The sequence below is a fragment of the Myodes glareolus genome, chromosome 10 (assembly GCF_982192425.1).
Source record: "Myodes glareolus chromosome 10, mMyoGla1.1, whole genome shotgun sequence".
In the NCBI taxonomy this organism is placed as follows: domain Eukaryota; kingdom Metazoa; phylum Chordata; class Mammalia; order Rodentia; family Cricetidae; genus Myodes; species Myodes glareolus.
Window position 1 is genome coordinate 61,588,363 of NC_142035.1, and position 17,986 is coordinate 61,606,348.

The following is a 17,986-nucleotide window of genomic DNA, read 5'->3' on the forward strand; positions in this document are numbered from 1 at the left end:
CAGGAGCTGATATGGAGGTCATGGAGGAGTGCTAGTTACTGGCTTGCTATTCATGGCTAGCTCAACCTGCTTTCTTATAGAATCCAAGACTACCAGTCCAGGGGTAGCCCCACCTACAGTGGGCCATACCTACCCCATCAATTAATAAAATGCAGTACAGGCTTGCTTACAGCCTGGTTTTATGGAGGCATCTTCTCAACTGAGGCTCCTACCTCTCTGGTGACTCTAGGCTTGTGATAAGTGGACATAGAATCAGCCAGCACACGGGTATCTTGGCATGGTGATTGAGTGGTGGCCACTGACTTTATCACTTAGAGGGTAAATTTCACCCACTAAAGCCCCAGTTGATACCGATTATGAATGTTTTCTTCATTGTTTTAAGCCATTTTCATTGTGGATGCTATGTGTGTTTTTCTGGAGCATTGAGTAGACACGCCTTTCCTTCCCTTTGCACGGTGAGCAGGTGTTTTAGTGCTGGAAGGTGGAAGAAGAAGGGAAAAAAATGTATCAAGCAAGGATACCATTGTAGAGCCATCTATTAGGACTTGGTCATTTTGTCGGTCTCTGGCGTAGAGGTGCCTGGGTGCTTACGGAGCAACTGAAAATGAAATAACCACATTTGCTCCACTTTGCTAGGCAGGCGAAGTCAAAGCCTTGCCGACTTTAAGCTCCACCCTTGTGGCCTTTGTACATCTTTGAGGGTATGGATTTCTTCAACTAGCAAATAAATGACACAGCTCCTGCTAATGAATGTGGGGAGGTCTGGACCTTTTACTTCTCTGTAGCCTTCAGTATTAGGCTTGCTTATCTTGTAAAGGCCAAGCTTAAAGGCAGAGAAAGGTGTGAGCACCAAGGGACCAAGAGTCACAACTTCAAGCGACTGAGCCTTCCGAGCAGCAAAATCAGCTAAATTCAGCAAAAGCCGTCCTTCATTTTCCTGGTTATGACAGTACATGCGTGCATGCAGGGACACTTTCACACACTCCAGCCTCCCTGAAGGCTGTGTTCTCTGGAGCTATGCAGTTCGGAACAGTCTCCACGCAGAAACTGAAATGATGTCTGGATTCTTTACGAGTGACTCATCTTAGGCCAGAGGGCTGTTTCCGTTGGTGAAGTGCTAGCAACGCAAGCTCGAGGACCCGACTTTAAGAAGCCAGACATGGCTGTGGAAGCCTGTAATCTCAACAGTTGGGAGGTGGGAATAGGAGGATCCCTGGGCTCGTGGGCCAAGGGGCCTAGTGGAATCTGTGAGAGACCTTGTCTGAGCAAAACAAAGCGAGTGGTTGAGGACCCCTGATGTCATCAGTCTCTGGCCATGCACTCATTTTAGCACATGCATACGACACACTCATGACAATAAACAAACTAGCGAATGAATGAATGAACAAATGAATGAATGAATAATGAATGAAAGCTTCCTAAGAACCTTAGGGCTCGGATTGTAAAGTACACAACTTTTGGAGGGGGTTTTCGTTTGTTTTGTTTTATTTTGTTTTACAGTACTGAGGAACCAACCCAAGACCTGGCACAGGCTAGACAAATACTTTCCCATTAAGCCACAGCCTCAAACCATCAATGTTAACAGGATACTAGGTCAGAGGTTGCTGCTTGCTTTACTTGGAGGACCATCTGATCTTTCAACCTTCACGACAAAGATCGAAGCAAAGCCTTCTTCTCAGATTAGAATGTGAGGTCCCCAACACTACAACCCTGATCTTCCTCCCTACCCACCCATCACTCCCTCTGTATCATAATTCAACCAGCTTGGGTATCCTTTCCCAAGCATAACTTTATCTCCATTGTCTCCAAATACAGAGATCGTTTATTCCCCAAACCTCCACGTTACTCTGTCACAATGTGACCCTTCCTTCAAGGCCAATCTCCAATGTCACCCTTCTGAAGGTCTAGCCATTGTTTCCTGTCCGTCTGGCTTTCCCTTCCTCTGAGCCACCTTAGTGTTTTGTTTGTAGTTCCCTAAAGGCCCTCAGTGTCTCCTGCACTGTAATACTGCTGGTAGCTCCTGGTGCTCAGCTTTCTGGGACAGCAGGATCTTCATTAGACCCGTAGCCCGCGGCACCTATCACAGCCTTTTTGAACAAAGAGCTTTTGATGAGTTCAAGTGCGGAACTCCATCTCTGTTACTTGGTGCTGGGCTATTACTATTTGTAGGTGGTTATTTAACCAGAGGTGATATTCAAATCACGTAGTAACTGGGACAGCCCAGGTTCCTATCAGCCTGATCAAATGCCTTTTGGGACAGCCTGAATATCAGCCCTGCTGCTGTAATTTTCCTAGATGAATACAGCCCCTACCCCATCTCACAAGACTGCTCTGGGCAAACGGGGTAACACATGTGGAAGTTCTTGGGGAGCAGAGAGTGGCTTGCAGATGTGGGGCTCCAGTACCCAGTGTGGGATGGCTCCTGTACCATCAGTGTCCTGCCTCCTGCCCCCTGCCCCCTGCCCCCTGCTCCCTGCCCCCTGCCCCCTGCCCTCTGCCCCCTGCCTCCTGCCTCCTGCCTCCTGTTCCACTTCATTCCAAGCCACCTCCTGAGAGAGCAAACGAAGGAGCCATTGAGCAACTCATCAGGACAGCACAAGCTTGCGAGAGCTTGGAATCAACCACCAGCTCTCCCTCGTCCCTTAATCTTATCTTCTTCAAGCCGGGCCTCTTCCCCTTTCAGGCTAAAGGCTAAATATTTTCAGTAGATGAGTTTTGAGAAGTCTCATCAAAAATTTAAGCCTAGGAAGACTTTTTGAACATTACTGCAAATTGATTCATTTAAGGATGCCATTTGCTATCGCATTTTGACCTTAAAACCCAGAATCTTTAGTGATTTCTGGACATAGCAGGTGTTCTGAGTCTCTATGTGACATTGGACTGTTCTGCCTGGATCTGCGGAGTGGACTGACACTGATTCAAAGAAACTAAGGTTTCATCATAGCTCTTTTGTCTCTACCGTTTTCTGTCTCCTTTTCCAATGTGTTCTTCCTGAAGAATTGTGTTTGAAGCCAGGCAGTGGTGGTGCACACCTTTAATTCCAGTCTTAGGGAGGCAGAGGCAGGCAGATCTCTGTGAGTTCTAGGCCAGCCTATTCTACAGAGCAAGTTCCAGGACTGGTTCTCAAGCTACAGAGAAAACCTGTCTTGATAAAACAAAATAACAAAAAAGAAAGAAAGAAAGAAAGAAAGAAAGAAAGAAAGAAAGAAAGAAAAAAGAATAGTATTTGAGCCTCACTATTTCATTCCCTCCCCATATCCCTCCCATCTCTAAACTATAGGAATACAAATCATTAGCTACTTCCTTCTCCTAAAGGCATTAACTCTTTCCGTTAAGCACTGGTTGCTTTTTTGTGTTTATTGGTCATCTGCAGTCAATGTCTGTTCTTGTGCCTTTGGATTTCAGCGAAAGAAGTGATCTCAGTGTTGTGTATACAGCAGAATGCTGGAGATCCTTGGGAACTGACAGGAGAGTAGACAAGACTTGAGGAAGTCCTATATGAAAGGCAACACAGAATGATGATAAATATGAACAAAATCCTAGAATTAGAACAAGAACTCTTATTTAGGACAGTATTGTGCAGCCACTTTGTAGAAGTGGGACCATCGGCAAGTTATTGAGTGTGCTCCTTCATGGAAACATGTGCTATATGTGCAGGAGTTGAGAATGTCTGGGATGTGCACAGGCCACATCTAGCTACAATAGTCATCAATCATCATGTTGACATGCTCCTCTATGGGCTTTAGAAACCCAGCTTTAGAAACCCTCAAATGTTGGCCCAAAGGATGTTCTTTTGTCTCACAATGGGCTGTGAATTCAAATCCCCATGATGTCACTCACTAGTCATCTCCTTTCAGGCAGGTCACATCTTATCACGGCCATTCTTCACCTAAACATAGTGAAAGTAACACCAGCCACCTAGAGGCTTTGTGAACGTGGAGGAGACAGCACCAAAGGAGAAGGTGGCTACCGGCCACAGTCAGGGTTGGCTGTGAAGCTTCACAGCTCAGTGAGGGTTTCATGTGCTTATGTTGTTGACAGAGACTGGTTATTCATTCCCAGCCATCCAGACCCAAAATAATCACACAGAAATTACAACACTGCTTGGCCTATTAGCTCACACTTCTTATGGATAGCTATTATATCTTAAATTAACTCATTTCTATTAATCTGTGTATTCCCCACATGGTTGTGGCCTACCCGTAAGGTGTCTGGCGTCTGTCTTCTGCAGCAGCTACATGGCATCTCTCTGACTCTACCTTCTCTCTCTCTCTCTCTCTCTCTCTCTCTCTCTCTATATATATATATATATATATATATATATGTATATATATACATATATATATATATATATATATATATCTTTTCCAGCCTGGCTATAAAGATTTTAACTTTAACATAGTAAAATTACATACAACAAATCAGTTATCAAGCAAGAATTATAGTTAAAATATTTATATCTACTTTTATCTTTTATCAAAACTAAGAAAAACTATAATTGTAACTATCTATTCTTCAACTCCATCAAAGACCCCAGAAGGATATAATATTACCTAAGTTAAGGAAGTGCATTCTAAGTAACTTCTGAAAGTCTAGAATTGACAGAGACATCTTGCTGCCTAGACAGACACCCAAAGTTTTTCTGTAACATTGGGGCACCGACCTTCAGCCTATAGGTCCATAGTATCCAACAGACTTTTCCATGAACAGGAAATTTCAAAGACAGTTCCACCTAAATTGGCAGTTTGTTAGTCACTTTCTTCTGCAGAATGTCTGGCAGACTCTTTCATGAAGCAGGAACCCTGAAAGACTGTCTCACCTTCTTTAGGCAACTTCAGCAGTCATTTTTTGGTAGGTCCTGCATGTCTAGTTGACATATCGTAACATCAGACAGTGCAGGCAAGAGCAGTTTCTTGTCCAAATGGCTAACAAACTCCATCAGGAGCCTCTTCAATGTCCATCATCCTCCTGAAGTAGATAGATGCTGCCAGGAGCAGATGAGTTTCATTGTCAAGAAAAGTCCTAAATTCTTAAAGCATCTTAAATGCCTTATTCTGTTAGTCTTTGAAAGGTTTGAAGAATATCTATCCATTTGAAATATATCTCTATATATCTAGAAAACCTAACAAACATGACTACAAATGGCTATTATAGATGACTACCTATTATTACTACTAACCTATATTTCTTAATTATACATTACATTTTTAAATGAGTTGCACAAACACAATACCTTAATCAAGAGAAAAAAATATACATATAACAAAACTGACCTGAAATTTATATCAATAAACCAAGATATAAATATCTTGCAAAGATATAAATACCAATACAAAGTATTCATCTCTATAGCATATCCCCTTTAAATGTAAACAAACATTTATAAACAATATTTGGAAATTTGGACATAGTTCTCTCCAAGATGCCTCCTGCTTTTTGTTGGGTGAAGCAATTTTGGAGTTTACAGAAACCCTTCAGGGGGTCTTAGTCCATCAAACCACATTAGTCTGGAAGGAATCCACAGGTTCCCATCTTCTGTAGAAACAAAAGCAGAAGCTCTTTTCCAAAGCAACACATCCTTAGACTCAAATTTTGAAGTCAGGATATCTTTAATGTATATATGTTGGTTTAGCTTAGCAGCCTGTTCAATGAAATGTCTCTCTGTACTTAGCTCCTTCACAGTCAAAAAAATTTAAACACATTAATATACATAATCCAAACTCTCTGTGTATATTCCATTTTTTACATGGCTTATTTTTCATTTCTCCTTTAATCTATGACTGCCTTACTCTGTATCTTTAAAGACATTGTTTTATTTTTTAAAAAACCATTTACTTCTTTTTATAACTATTTCTTCTTTCTCCCAAGCTTATGCACATTTATCCAACACTGTGATCCATTTAGAGGTCTTTCCATTTGAGTCTGTCTTTATTGCATATCTGTAATCCTTTTCTGACCAGGACCACTTCTTAAAATGCTAAGCAGCATGGCGAGAACTAAGGCTGCTTTCCCGTTTGTCTCCACCCAGTCCAACATGGTGGAGATCCATTCACTGCCTGTGAGACTGCCGGGTAGGATCCGTCCTCACCACCTCAATTCTGGTAACCAGCTGGCCCATGCTGCCACCAAGTAACTTGCAACATACTGCCCACAAACCCCATTTAAGTGCTCAGCCTCCTGAAAGAGCCAGAGTTCACGCTATCCAAACCAGGAAGCTGCCATTTCTTATGCTGAGTCAGTAAGTCTTTTCTTAAAGGAGCTGCTGCACCCCCTCTCGCCACCAGCAAACAGAGCCCATCTGAAAAAAAAAATGCTGGTTACCAAAAAGCCATACTTAATTCTGTTCTTTTGTGTCTAGAATTCCTTTCCAAGCACCCTCGGGTTTTACATGGATATAGTCAGCCCCACACTGGCATGCCAATTCTGTTGATGGAGACAGCTTGTTCATTCCTGGCCATCCAGACCTGAAATGATCACACAAAAACTATATTACTATAACACTGCTTGGCCTATTGGCTCACACTTTGTATTGAATAGCTCTTATATTTTAAATTAACCCATTTCTATTAATATGTGTATCCCTGATAGGTTGTGGCCTACCAGTAAGGTTCCATCTGGCTTCTGGCATCTGTCTCCTGCGGCGGCTACATGGCGTCTCTCTAACTCCACCTATTCTCTCTATATATATCTTTTCCAGGCTGACTATATTCTGCTAAGTCATTGGCTGAAAGCAGCTTCTTTATTAACCCATGGCAATGAAACATATTCACAGCTTGCAGAGGGGAATCCCACATCATTATGTGAAAACTGTCAGGCCACTTCTATGCTTGAGACCCACAGACCAAAAAGAAGTCAGTTTGAACTCAGTCCAGGACCTTGAGTCCCCCCAAAATGTCTGCCTTCTTTTCTCTCTTGGTTGTGTCTCTGCTGACGGGGTGAGAATGAGACACTGTCAAACTCTAAGAATAAGCAAACTGGGGCTCAGAATGGTCAGCACCCTCTCGGGACTAGGCAGTCTGGGACAGAATCCTGTGTCTACTACTTATAAACTGTATAAACTTGAGCAAGTGACATGGTCCCCTAATTTCAGTCCCTTTGCCAGATGGCATCAACACCACTTATTGAGACTTCAGAGGGCTAATATGGAAAGGCTGTGTTGACATGACCCTGGGAGCACAGGAAGGAGTTCAAGTATGAGGACAACATTAACAGCGAGCAGACAGGAAAAAAAAAAAAAGAGGCTAGAGCTTAATTTCTTCCAACGGTGCCAGTGTTTCTCCTAGTCCCTACCTGCATGGGTGGGGAAAACTTTGTAATGTTCAGTTTTGTATTTCTGCAGTTTCCATAATGCAGTCACATGACATTGGTTCATTACTCAGAATGTGTGAACCGCGTTCTCACTGGGTTCTTGGTTAACTGAATAGTGGCCAATGTTTTCCCTTCTATGGAAGAGATTTTCCCACCCACCCATGCAGTTCCCCATTCAGAGCTGCTGCCCACATCCTCAAGAAGCCTTCTTCCTAGCACCTCTTCAGTTCTGAGGGGCTGAGGGGGAGGTGCAGCTAAAACCTAGCTCTAGCAAGACTCTTGGGAGGCAAGGAGCTAACTGCTGTGGTGTTTATGCTTGAGGGCACGTTAAGTATGATCTCAGTGGCCTAGATTGTGTGACAGACTGCAGTGGACAGTCACTCAGTGTTCTCTGAAGATCACAGCCCTGATGCAGAATAGTCCAGGATCAATAGAAGCAGGTGAAGGGAGCAAATAAACAATGTCCTAAATCTGGCCAGAGACTAGGGACCACTCACCATCGCCATGGTGCTTCTCAGTTTACAAAGCCTCTGTGAGTGCTCAATGAAGTGTAATCTATCACTGATGGTTTACCAAGGGAAAGGGGCCTTCAGAAGAAGAGTTTCTGACGATGGGAGACTATGCTCAGTGAATTTTGCCTTACATGGTGCTGTGATGGTCTTTTCTCTAGAACTATTTGGGTGGTAAGATGGTATTTGATACCTCACTGGTTAAAACCACCTGCCTGGTTGCTGTAAGGTTGTCCTGCACTAGACTGAGTTTATCTATTGTCTTGGCTTGTTGGTCTGATAAATTTAAGTCCCACACAAAAAACATTTCTGAAGAAGGTTGAGGTCAGGGGGAGCCAGGAATTCATAGATGGGCTTTGCATTATTTCACCATGTGGGTTGTACAAAGTCCCCCTTTTTAGCACCTGCTTGACCTGCTGCCCAGCTCCCCAAGCCCAGAGGACATTATTATTTCATTTAGGAAAAGCAACAAGTACATGATTCCTTACAATTTAAATGTTTTCCTTTCATACACTATATTTTTGACCATATTCTTTCCCATCCCCCAACTCCTTGTAGATCTTCCCCACCTCCCTACCCAGCCCTAGACTTTCTCTAGGGCTTTTCTTCTCTATCTTTTCTTTTTCTTTTTCTTCTCTATCAAAAGAAAAAGCAAAGCAAGCAAAAAAAAAAACCAATAAGATAAGGAATATCAAAACAAAACAGACACACACAAAAATATGGAATCTGTTTTGTGTTGGAAATTCTTAGAATTTAATAGACAAGAAAGAGATGAGAGGAGTTACAACAAGTAAGGTAAGAGTACTGCCCCACATTTCCTGCCCGGCTTGTTTATAGCTCTGTCTTCTTCAAGTCTTTGGCTTGTGCCCAGTCTCCCACCAGCCACTTTCTAGCAGTTCTCCGGGTCCCTCTGAGAAGTTGGGACCTGGCCTAATGCTCCATTTCCCCTGCTTAGGTGCATTCCTATGGGACTATCATGGGGTAGGTCATAGCCTGGGACCCAGGACAAGCTTGCCAGTCAGAATGGCTGCTCAACAGCTCTTCTGGAGAAGACGGGTTCCTGGTCTGTGGTGTTTCTGTATTTCTAGGATATAACTATTCTCAGTATGGTCTTTTTCAAGGAAACAACATAAAGCCACAGCTGGGAAGTAGAGCTTGGAAGAGGCGCGCTGACAGTCAGCCCCAAAGATGGGCAATCCATGCAGCCCCAGCAGACCTGTGAGGTTCAAGATCTGATGCTTACTAGGGTCCTCTTCTGGTCTCCCTATCTTTATTGACCCCTCTTCTCTAGGATGACCATGGGCTTGATACTAAGGCTAAGAAATGGAGACAACATACCGTACTCATGGTCATGGGGCTGGTGAATTGAATACCTGGCAGGAAGGGCCTTTCGTCCCAAGCACTGGTCTTTTTCCTTGGCACCTGCTTTTTCTTGGGGTAATAAAGTCTTTTAAAAAAAAAAAGACACCTATGCTACATGGATATTTCCACTGGTGCCTCCCTCCTGTCCTGTGAAGAACTGCTACACAGACAGCCCCGCCATCCTTTGTAGAACCACAGAACATTCTCTAAAGTCCGCTCTCCTCAGCAATCCTAACCCTTAGGCCTACCCACCATTGTTTATGAGCACATGAGACAGTTACTACTAGTACCTTTGCCTGGGTCATCTCGAATACAGACAGCCTACGAGCCAACTGCCACTGGCTAAAAAATGGTGACTGTCCTAAGCTGTCAGTTCAGAACCCTGCTCGACCAGGAGAAGTGCTCTCTATTTCTATAGCAAAGCAGGCACCAACAGACCCACCCCCTCTCATGACCTCGATTTTTTAGATGAGTGATCGCAGTCTATAAATGTCTACCCACGTGCGTGGATTGCCTAAAGTGAGAAAGGACGTTTGAGCTCCGTTGTCTCTGCTGCACAAAACAGCTGGCTGCCCTATGGGCTGCTTGCCTGAGTCTAGACCCTGCCACATCTGTGGAACCAGGGACCTGAGAAGTCATGAAGGGAGTTGTCCTTAGTAAGTCTGCAAACTGGTAATAGTTCTGAGAGTGAGAAGGCGAAGTGCAAGGGACTAAAGACCAGGCCAGCGTGGACGTGGGATAGGAGGGAAGACCCAGTGAGCTGACTCTGGTGCAATGCAATGACTTCAGACTCTAAAAGCCACTGTGAGAAGACTGTGTCAGCTTCTTCTCCGAGCACCCTTCGAACAGTAGAATTACCTGGCCCGTTCACATACTGCAATTTGATTTGATTTGAAGGAAGCTGCTTTGGACACAGCTTCATTGGCACACAGGTTTTCTCTACACTATTTTGGTTTCTCTACACTATTCTCTTCCTCTCAAGTCCTGAAGGGTTGAGAATTTAAAGAAAAAAAAATAAGGTGAGATGAATTACATATTTTACGCTGCCAAGGCTGTGAAGTTGAAGGCCTGTGTAACTAAATTCCTTCATCACATATGCTTGCTGTCTCCATTGCCTCTGTCGGCCTGAGAAGTCTCTGAGCCCAACACACTAAACCCAGTAAGTTTTGGGTGTCCTTTCCAGAGTTTTGAGAATGTCATTGTCTCACTGTCAAGTGGGTTTTACTTCTCTGAAGCACTCGCCCCGTTGTTATATGTTCAGAGTTCTGACTGTGCCTGTTGGGTTCCGCCTATATCCAGTCTGCCTTCATTTCTGGGATGCTGATCTCCTTTGACAGGTTCAGCCTTGCCCATGGATTTCTGATCCTGGCTCCCCCAATTCCTGGATGCTACTTCCTGTTATGCAAGCCACCTCCACCCCCATGCTTATTCATGCTCAGCATACCAATTTCTGACATTCTGCCTTTGGTACCCTCAAAAAATCTTTCACACATCAAGATATTTCCATGGAAACCAAAGCAAAGGGGACAAAAAGGCTGTGTGTTAGTTTCTCACTGGTGTGGGTCATGTGCCTTCATGCTTCATGTCAGCTTTGCTGGGTGGCATTTTCATCTTGTCCCTCAGACAAGCCTCACTGGCAAGCCACCCCTTCCCCTTGCCAGGAGGTGGGAAACAGGGCACGAAGCCTTTGCTGGCTTTTCTCATAGGACTTGGACCATAAGGAAGTAGTTTGTCATCTGAAGCGAGAAGCTTATTTAAATCTAAGCCAAAAATAAAAAGGAAGAAGCGTCTGTGTGATGACAGACACGGTTGGACCTTGACGTTCTAGGTCACCTTGTCAGAGACCTCATGAGGTCCTCTCTGAACCGCCACATCTATGTGGGACCATCTCTCCCTTCTCCTAGACCTCCCACTATTCAACGTGGTCTCTGTGGTTTCTCTTCCTAAGATTTGGTGCCTAAAACTACTAGGTCCGTCAACTGTGGCTCATTCCTCAGCTAAACTTGGAACTCTTGAGTGGCAGCCTTACCTCTGTTCTTCAGACATCTGCTGGTACCTAGGACATTGTTTCTCTCAGGATAGTTTCATAATCAATATTGGTTAATGATGTAAAAACATGGTTTCTTTGCAGCATACTGAACTTGGGGCCTTGTTCGTGTTAAACAAGCACCCTGCCATGGATAGGGACCTTTAGGCACCCTGTCAACTCTTTAAAACTGAAGCAGAGTAAAAGGTTGATACATAGAACAGTTGGAGAGTTATGTGTCTTTATTGGTACAAGTAGTTGCTAGGTGCTCACCCACTGACCTGCAGAGTTTTAAGAAGGAAAGGATGCATTAGCTAGAAAATAGGGATAGAAGACAATCAAGAATCTGTGATTCTGGAAAGCATAGCTTTTGCTATACTTTGGGACTAGTGGTGGGAAGCGATTGTCAGTTCATGGGCAGATGAATCCAGAACCCATATGGCTTTTTGTTTGTGCTGTCAATCAAACGGTCCGCAGGTTAGATGTGTTTCATCAGTGAATTTCCCTGGACGTATACATCCATCATTCTATGAGTCCAAAGTTGCAGAGACTCTAAGAGTGGCACTCTACTGAAGTTCCAGCCCTTTTAAGAATAAGCCACAGCAGATGGTAGTGAAAAACTATGCACATTTTATTATGCATTGCACATTTTGCTTATTAGAATTTTTCATATGGCACCCTGCATTTTTAAAAGCCTAAAGATGAAAACAAAATAGAATTATTCATTGAAATATTTAAATCAGCTTACAGCAGTTATATCAAAATAAAATCTAGCACCCTGGAAGGTGGCTAGATCCCCCTTGGCCAGGATCTTGAAGAAGTGTGGGTTGGGGACAGGAAGGAAATGCTCCCTCGGTGAGGTCATCTAGTCATCAAAGGTCATGTAGGGAAGAGATGGCAGTAGGGTGAGGGTGAGAGACGGCACTAAACCAACCCCGTTGGAAAAGAAAAGCCAGGAAGGAAGATGGTGAGAAACTCTGCCTAGGTGTAGAGAAAAGTGCTCCTCTCTGCTCCTCCCCTGGCTCCGTCTCTGCCAGGGGAGGAGCATGAGTGAGTCATCCCCCATTGCACTTACCACTCGCCAGCACTCACCCCCACAGAACGCATGTGGGATTTACAAGCCACCGTGTGGTGTGTGTCACTGAGACTGTAGAAGAAGAGTTTGGGGGGCGGGGAGTGTGAAGATGCTCACGAATCTTAGGCAGGACTCCCTGGCATCTTAAAGACAACTCTCAAGTTCAGACAGAGCAAATGTGACATATGCGGCCTCTAGAAATTGCCAGGGAGAAGACGAGGGAGGCACAGAAACTGTTCAAATAGTTTAGATTTGCTCTGCGGAATCACAAAAGGCAGTACCTGAGCTGATGGTGAGCCCTTTTAGATCTGTGAATCCTTCCAAAGACCTTGTTTGATCTCACTGAGGATTCTTCTGGAACTCTTTCCTTCCCATGTGAGCATCCATGGGAAGGCGTTTGCCAGCCGTAAGGAGATGCGGGGATAGCATCTTGGGGCAGTACATCCTGAATAAATTCATGTGAACATGGGAGTGTGTGCATTTCACAAGTACAGATCATAGCGTCTCCTGCCTTTCAGCACTGTGTTGAGGGACAGGAACACCACTACTTCTACAAAGAAAAGCATGGTGTAAAACCATATTGTCAAATGTTGCATTGAAAAGTTACTCCCTGTAGCTCTCATGGGTTCTGTTGCATTGTTGCCCTCAATTTTTTTTCTCTGTATGTCTAATGCCTCCCATGTGACTTGAAGTTCCTGCCCTTCAACTTTAGACTCAAAAGCATGACCTGCTTTAGCCGACAGAATGAGACACAAGTGACAACAGATCACTTCCACGCATAGGTTTAGAGGCTACTGGATATTTCTATGTAGCTCTCAATATCCTGGCATCATGAGAAAAATAGACTCACATTGACTTACTGGTCCAAGAAAGCTGGAAGACTTGTTGAGTTGGGCCCCCAGCAAAGGTGTCTATATCAGCCAGCCCACAGTCAAAGCACAAACTCTTGAGCAAAAACAAATGTTTTTAAGATAATTTGTTCTCAGGTATTTTTCTGCCAAAGGGCTATTATACAGAAATTACGTAGGCCATAAAACCTACAAGCAGAAAGGAATTCTATCTATCAGAATATAAGTTTAAAAGAATGTATGGGTAAGATTACAAAACTATAATCAAGTTAAATGCATGTTTCATAAAAAATAAATGAATGTCTCATAAAAATTTCTAACTTTAAAGTTAGAAAGAGACTGGCTAAGAAGGAAACAAGTGAGTGAGTGTGCGATGAGCGAAGTGAGTGAGGTGCTATGACCAAAGAGACACGCGGGAAGTCGGGAGGACTTCTGTCCGACACAATTCATAACGCTACTCAGCCCATGTTCACCCACCATGTGTCAGCACTAGTCTGCACTCGGAAAAAGAGATTGTGGAGGGAAATGCGCAAGGCTCAGGTCCCGGGAAGCTTGTAGTCTATTGAATCTTTTGGAAGTTAAACATTTTTAAAGACCAATGGGACAACCAGGTCATATGTGCAACCAAGATGTTTAAGCAGAGTACTGGCTACATCGGCTAGTCAGAGGAAGACCTCTCGTGGAATGAGGCCAATGTGATGGGAGATCCGATGGAAGAAAGATCACACTGAGGGCCATAGCAAGTGCAAAGGCCCTGATCTAGCAACGGTCTCCGAGTGTGTAATGGAAACAGAGGTGTAGAGAAGGGAAAAGCATTTCAAAATGAAGGCCATAGCCAAAGAAGCTGGCATATGGAGCCCAGCCAGCCACAATCAAGGCAATGCAACTCCTTGGAATGTGCAAGGAATGTGGCCTGATTTTCCAAGCTTCAGGAGCTGTGTGGAGAAGAGATTGTGGGTAGATAAGAGTGGAAAGAGGCGGGCCCATTGGCTAGTTGCATCATGGTGGTTACTCTGGAGAGATATCAAAGCTAGAGAGAGGTGGACAGGTCACCGGTGTATTTTGGAAATATGACCAAGACTCACTGATGGATCGGGTGCAGGGAAAGTGAAGGGCTGCGTGTGAGTTCTGGGTTTGGGGCTGGGGGAACTCAGGGGGTGGTTGGCGGTGCATTTCAGGCGATGCGGATGAGTGGCTGAGAAATGAACCAGAGAAGTCAAGAGTTCTGTCCGCACGAGTTCATTTGGACTTAGGCCCCTAAGGAGACTAAACTGCTGGATGGGCTAAGTTTGTGGTCAATGCCGGAAATAGAAGTTGGCAGATATCAGCAGAGAGATGGTGTTTCAGTCAGAGCCTGGATTAATTCATCTAGGGAAAGCGTTGGCTTTTTTCATTTAAAATTTAAGAACTTTGAAGTTTTAAAAAAAACATTAGCAGAAAGAAGTGGGAGGACTAAACTGTGGCACAAGCTGACATTTAAGAGCTTAGCCGAGGGAGAGGAGACAGAAGAGGAGCCCGAGAGAGACGTGACAGAGTGCGGAGCGGTGGAGCCAAGAGAAGAGAGCCTTCCAGGAGGAGACTCGGCAGCTTGCCTTTGGGTGGAGTGAAGATTAACTGAATCCTGAAGCAAGATGAGGACAGGGGAGTGATCAGAAGTGTGGAGCTGATGGATAACGCTGGAAATTAGATACTTAGAATAGGCATGGAGGCTCGTGCTTAGGATTCCAGCAGTTGGGAGGCGGAGGCACGAGGATCTCTGGTTCAAGACCAACCTAGGCCAAGTAAGAGATCCTGTAGACACAACTATCCAACAAACAGAATAGTGGAGACAGAAGTTGAAACTCAAGTTTCCTCGGTGACATGTGACTTTAGGTCAGCATCTGAGGATTCAGGATTTTTGAGACTATGTCCTTCATTTACAACTCACCAGACTTGGAAAAGAGTAAAAATGATCACTCCTTCTACGATGTATCTTAGACATCATTATAGATGGCTAGTAGTTCAGACAGACAGACACACAGACACACAGATAGATAGATGATAGATACATAATACATACATACATAGATGATAGATAGAAAGATAGATAGGTAGATAGATAGGTAGATAGATAGATAGATAGATAGATAGATAGGTAGATAGATAATACATACATACATGAATGATAGATAGGTAGATAGATAGATAGATAGATAGATAGATAGATAGATAGATAGATGATAGATAGATAGATAGATAGATAGATAGATAGATAGATAGATAGATAGATAGATGAATGATAGACAGACAGACAGATAGGTAGGATTACTGGTCTACTTATGGAGATGAGAATGGAATTGAGAGATGTTACACCAGAACTACCCAACCCCCAGTAGTCATTCCCATCCTTAGGTCCAATAAGTCAGGAGATAACACGTCTGAGATCCTAGTGAGTGCTGTAGCCATGAGGAAGGACCAACCACTGTGACGGTTCATCCAGGAGGTAGGAAATGGGTCAAAACAGAGAGGGACGAAAAAGAAACCTGACTTCTTTCTCCTCTCATCTTTTACTGATTCATCTATGTCTGCCACGTGACTCGTTACCTCTCCTCAGTACCAAATGTTCAACTTCCTCTGTATCTGGCTGGTGGCTCTCTCGTGCCACCAATTCTTTCCCAGCGTTCCCATCTCACCCTGGAAGTCCCGCCTATCCTCTCCTGCCTAACTATTGGCCATTCAGCTCCTTATTGAATCAATCAAAAGGTGCCTTAGTCAGGTGTGTCAAGACAGAGACACATCTTCACACAGTATATAAAAAGAGTTTCCCAACAAATGTGATTCATGGTAAAGATTAGAGAGTAGATATGGCGGATACAAGCAGCACAGCCCTTGACATTTGATACCATAGAAACCAAAGCAGTGCTAGAAACCATTCCTGGGCATCCTTACTCCTGATGCTACTATGCAGAACACAGATTGGCACTCCTACTCATCGGGATTTAAAAAATGCAAATGGTGCCTTTTGCAAATCATTGCAAAATCCACCCTCAAACACCGCTGCCACTCTTCCCCTGCAATGTTTACGCCAACCGTCCCTCTTTGATTTCACCACAAGCCTTCGAATTGGGGCAGCTTGCACTTCAGGCTCCTTGCTGGTCTGAGCTCCTTCCAAGGCCAGGAGAGAGCCACAGAAACATATCCAACTAGCCACGTACCTTCGTAAAAATTCTGAACGATATTTGTTTTAACTGTTTTATTATTAAGCCTGTGGCTTCCCACTCTGACCCTAGAGAAGCGCCTCTCAACCCCACATTCTATAAACTTTGAGTTCCATAAAACATACAGCTGCCTCTGTTTCCAGTGTCGATGTAGATTCTGCTGCCTTTGGGGCAGCTTGATTAGCGAGCACTTGGTGATGGGGAGGGTTGCAGGAGGATGGCAAAGCCAGCAGGGAGGACATGAAGTGCCAGGCAGCCCAAGGCTGTCCCCTGGAGTGTTGCAGGATGCTCGGGGACCCCACCATTTCTCACTGAGGGACTCACAGGCTGCTCTTTGCATTTTCAGATGCAGATGGAAACCTGTGTCGAAGTAACCAACTGCTACAAGTCGTGCTGACCATGCACCGGATCATCATCTCCTCGGCTGAGCTGCTACAGAAACTCATGAGCCTATATCCTTGGGCACCAACTTAGGCTGCAGCTTCAAGGATGCTTTTACTTTGATTGGTTTGGGATAAACCTGAGCAGTAAATGGCTTCATCTGTCCCTTTAAGGATATAGCATGTGTGTGCACACTGGTGTATGTGCACTTGTGTGCGTATGTGTACCTGTATGTATGTGAACTTTTATGTGTGCACCTGTGTGTGTATGTATACCTCTGTGTATGTGAACTTGTATGTGTGCACCTGTGTGTATAGCTTCTTTTAGGTAGGACAGTATTGTTTATGCTTATTTCTCTGAGTGGTAGATGGTCAAAGAAATCATCCTACAAATGCAGACAACATTAATATTTCTTGCTATTAAAAAAGATCTTTCCTTATACATTAGTCACAAATCATATTCACGCTACACAGACTGACCGGCAGAGTCGTGAGCCTTGATGGACTATATATGAGTTCTTCACCCCTCCTGGGCTCTGAAGGAAGGCCCAGCTACATGAGCTGCACTGCCTTCTTGCTCTAGGTTGTGGCACTGCCTGTGAGCGACTTAGACCTTGCTAGACATGCGCCTCCCGTGGCAGGATGAGGAAAGCGCCCACTTTTTCCTTCAGAGCCCCAGCGATACCGTGAGTTGTTGGCCTCAAGAGAAAAGTGCTATAGGGGACCAGCCAGCACCTGAGGCCTAGGTCTCTGCGGATGAGTCAGGACACGTGACTGTGCAAATCCTTTTCCAGAAAACAAAACAAAGCAAACAAAAGATCACTACAGCCTAGGAAAGAAAGGGGGAGACGAAGCAGCCAGGACAGACTCGCTTCTCTAAGCCTCCTTCATGAAGCTCTATCTTCCCTCTCAGAGACCAAGTTCCCGGGGCCACAACAAGGGTAGAGCTAGGGAGAAGGCCACCTAATGAGACATACCTGTAGTAAGTAGGTGCCTCCTCTACAGAGGATTTCAAAGCAATTCACTCTGCTCTACCTAACTCCATGCACCAGTAATTGTGAACAATGCCAGTAATTAAACACTCCTCCTTAAAGCTGTGCTGGCCTCAGAACCAAAAGGACTTGAGTGGCCTCCTTTGGGGCAGCACCGGGTGCTGCTCCTCCTGCAGCAACCCCTACACTGCCTGCCCTACAACATCCCCCACGCTCCGCCCCTTCTCCGCTGTGCTCGCACCCAGCCCATCAGTGGCACCTGCTCCCCAGCCGTGGCACATTCAAATGC

General features: G+C 44.5%; 1 protein-coding gene across 2 annotated transcripts in view; it reads left to right on the top strand.

The window, feature by feature from the left end:
- Positions 1 to 17,986, top strand: part of Rasgrp1 (RAS guanyl releasing protein 1) — a 65,348-nt gene that overhangs the window by 19,037 nt on the left and 28,325 nt on the right. For both annotated transcript variants that reach the window (XM_085696485.2, XM_087911303.1), the window contains exon 3: positions 16,672 to 16,777. In XM_085696485.2, the coding sequence (XP_085552611.2) occupies positions 16,672 to 16,777 (106 nt within the window). The remainder of the gene's footprint in view (positions 1 to 16,671; positions 16,778 to 17,986) is intronic.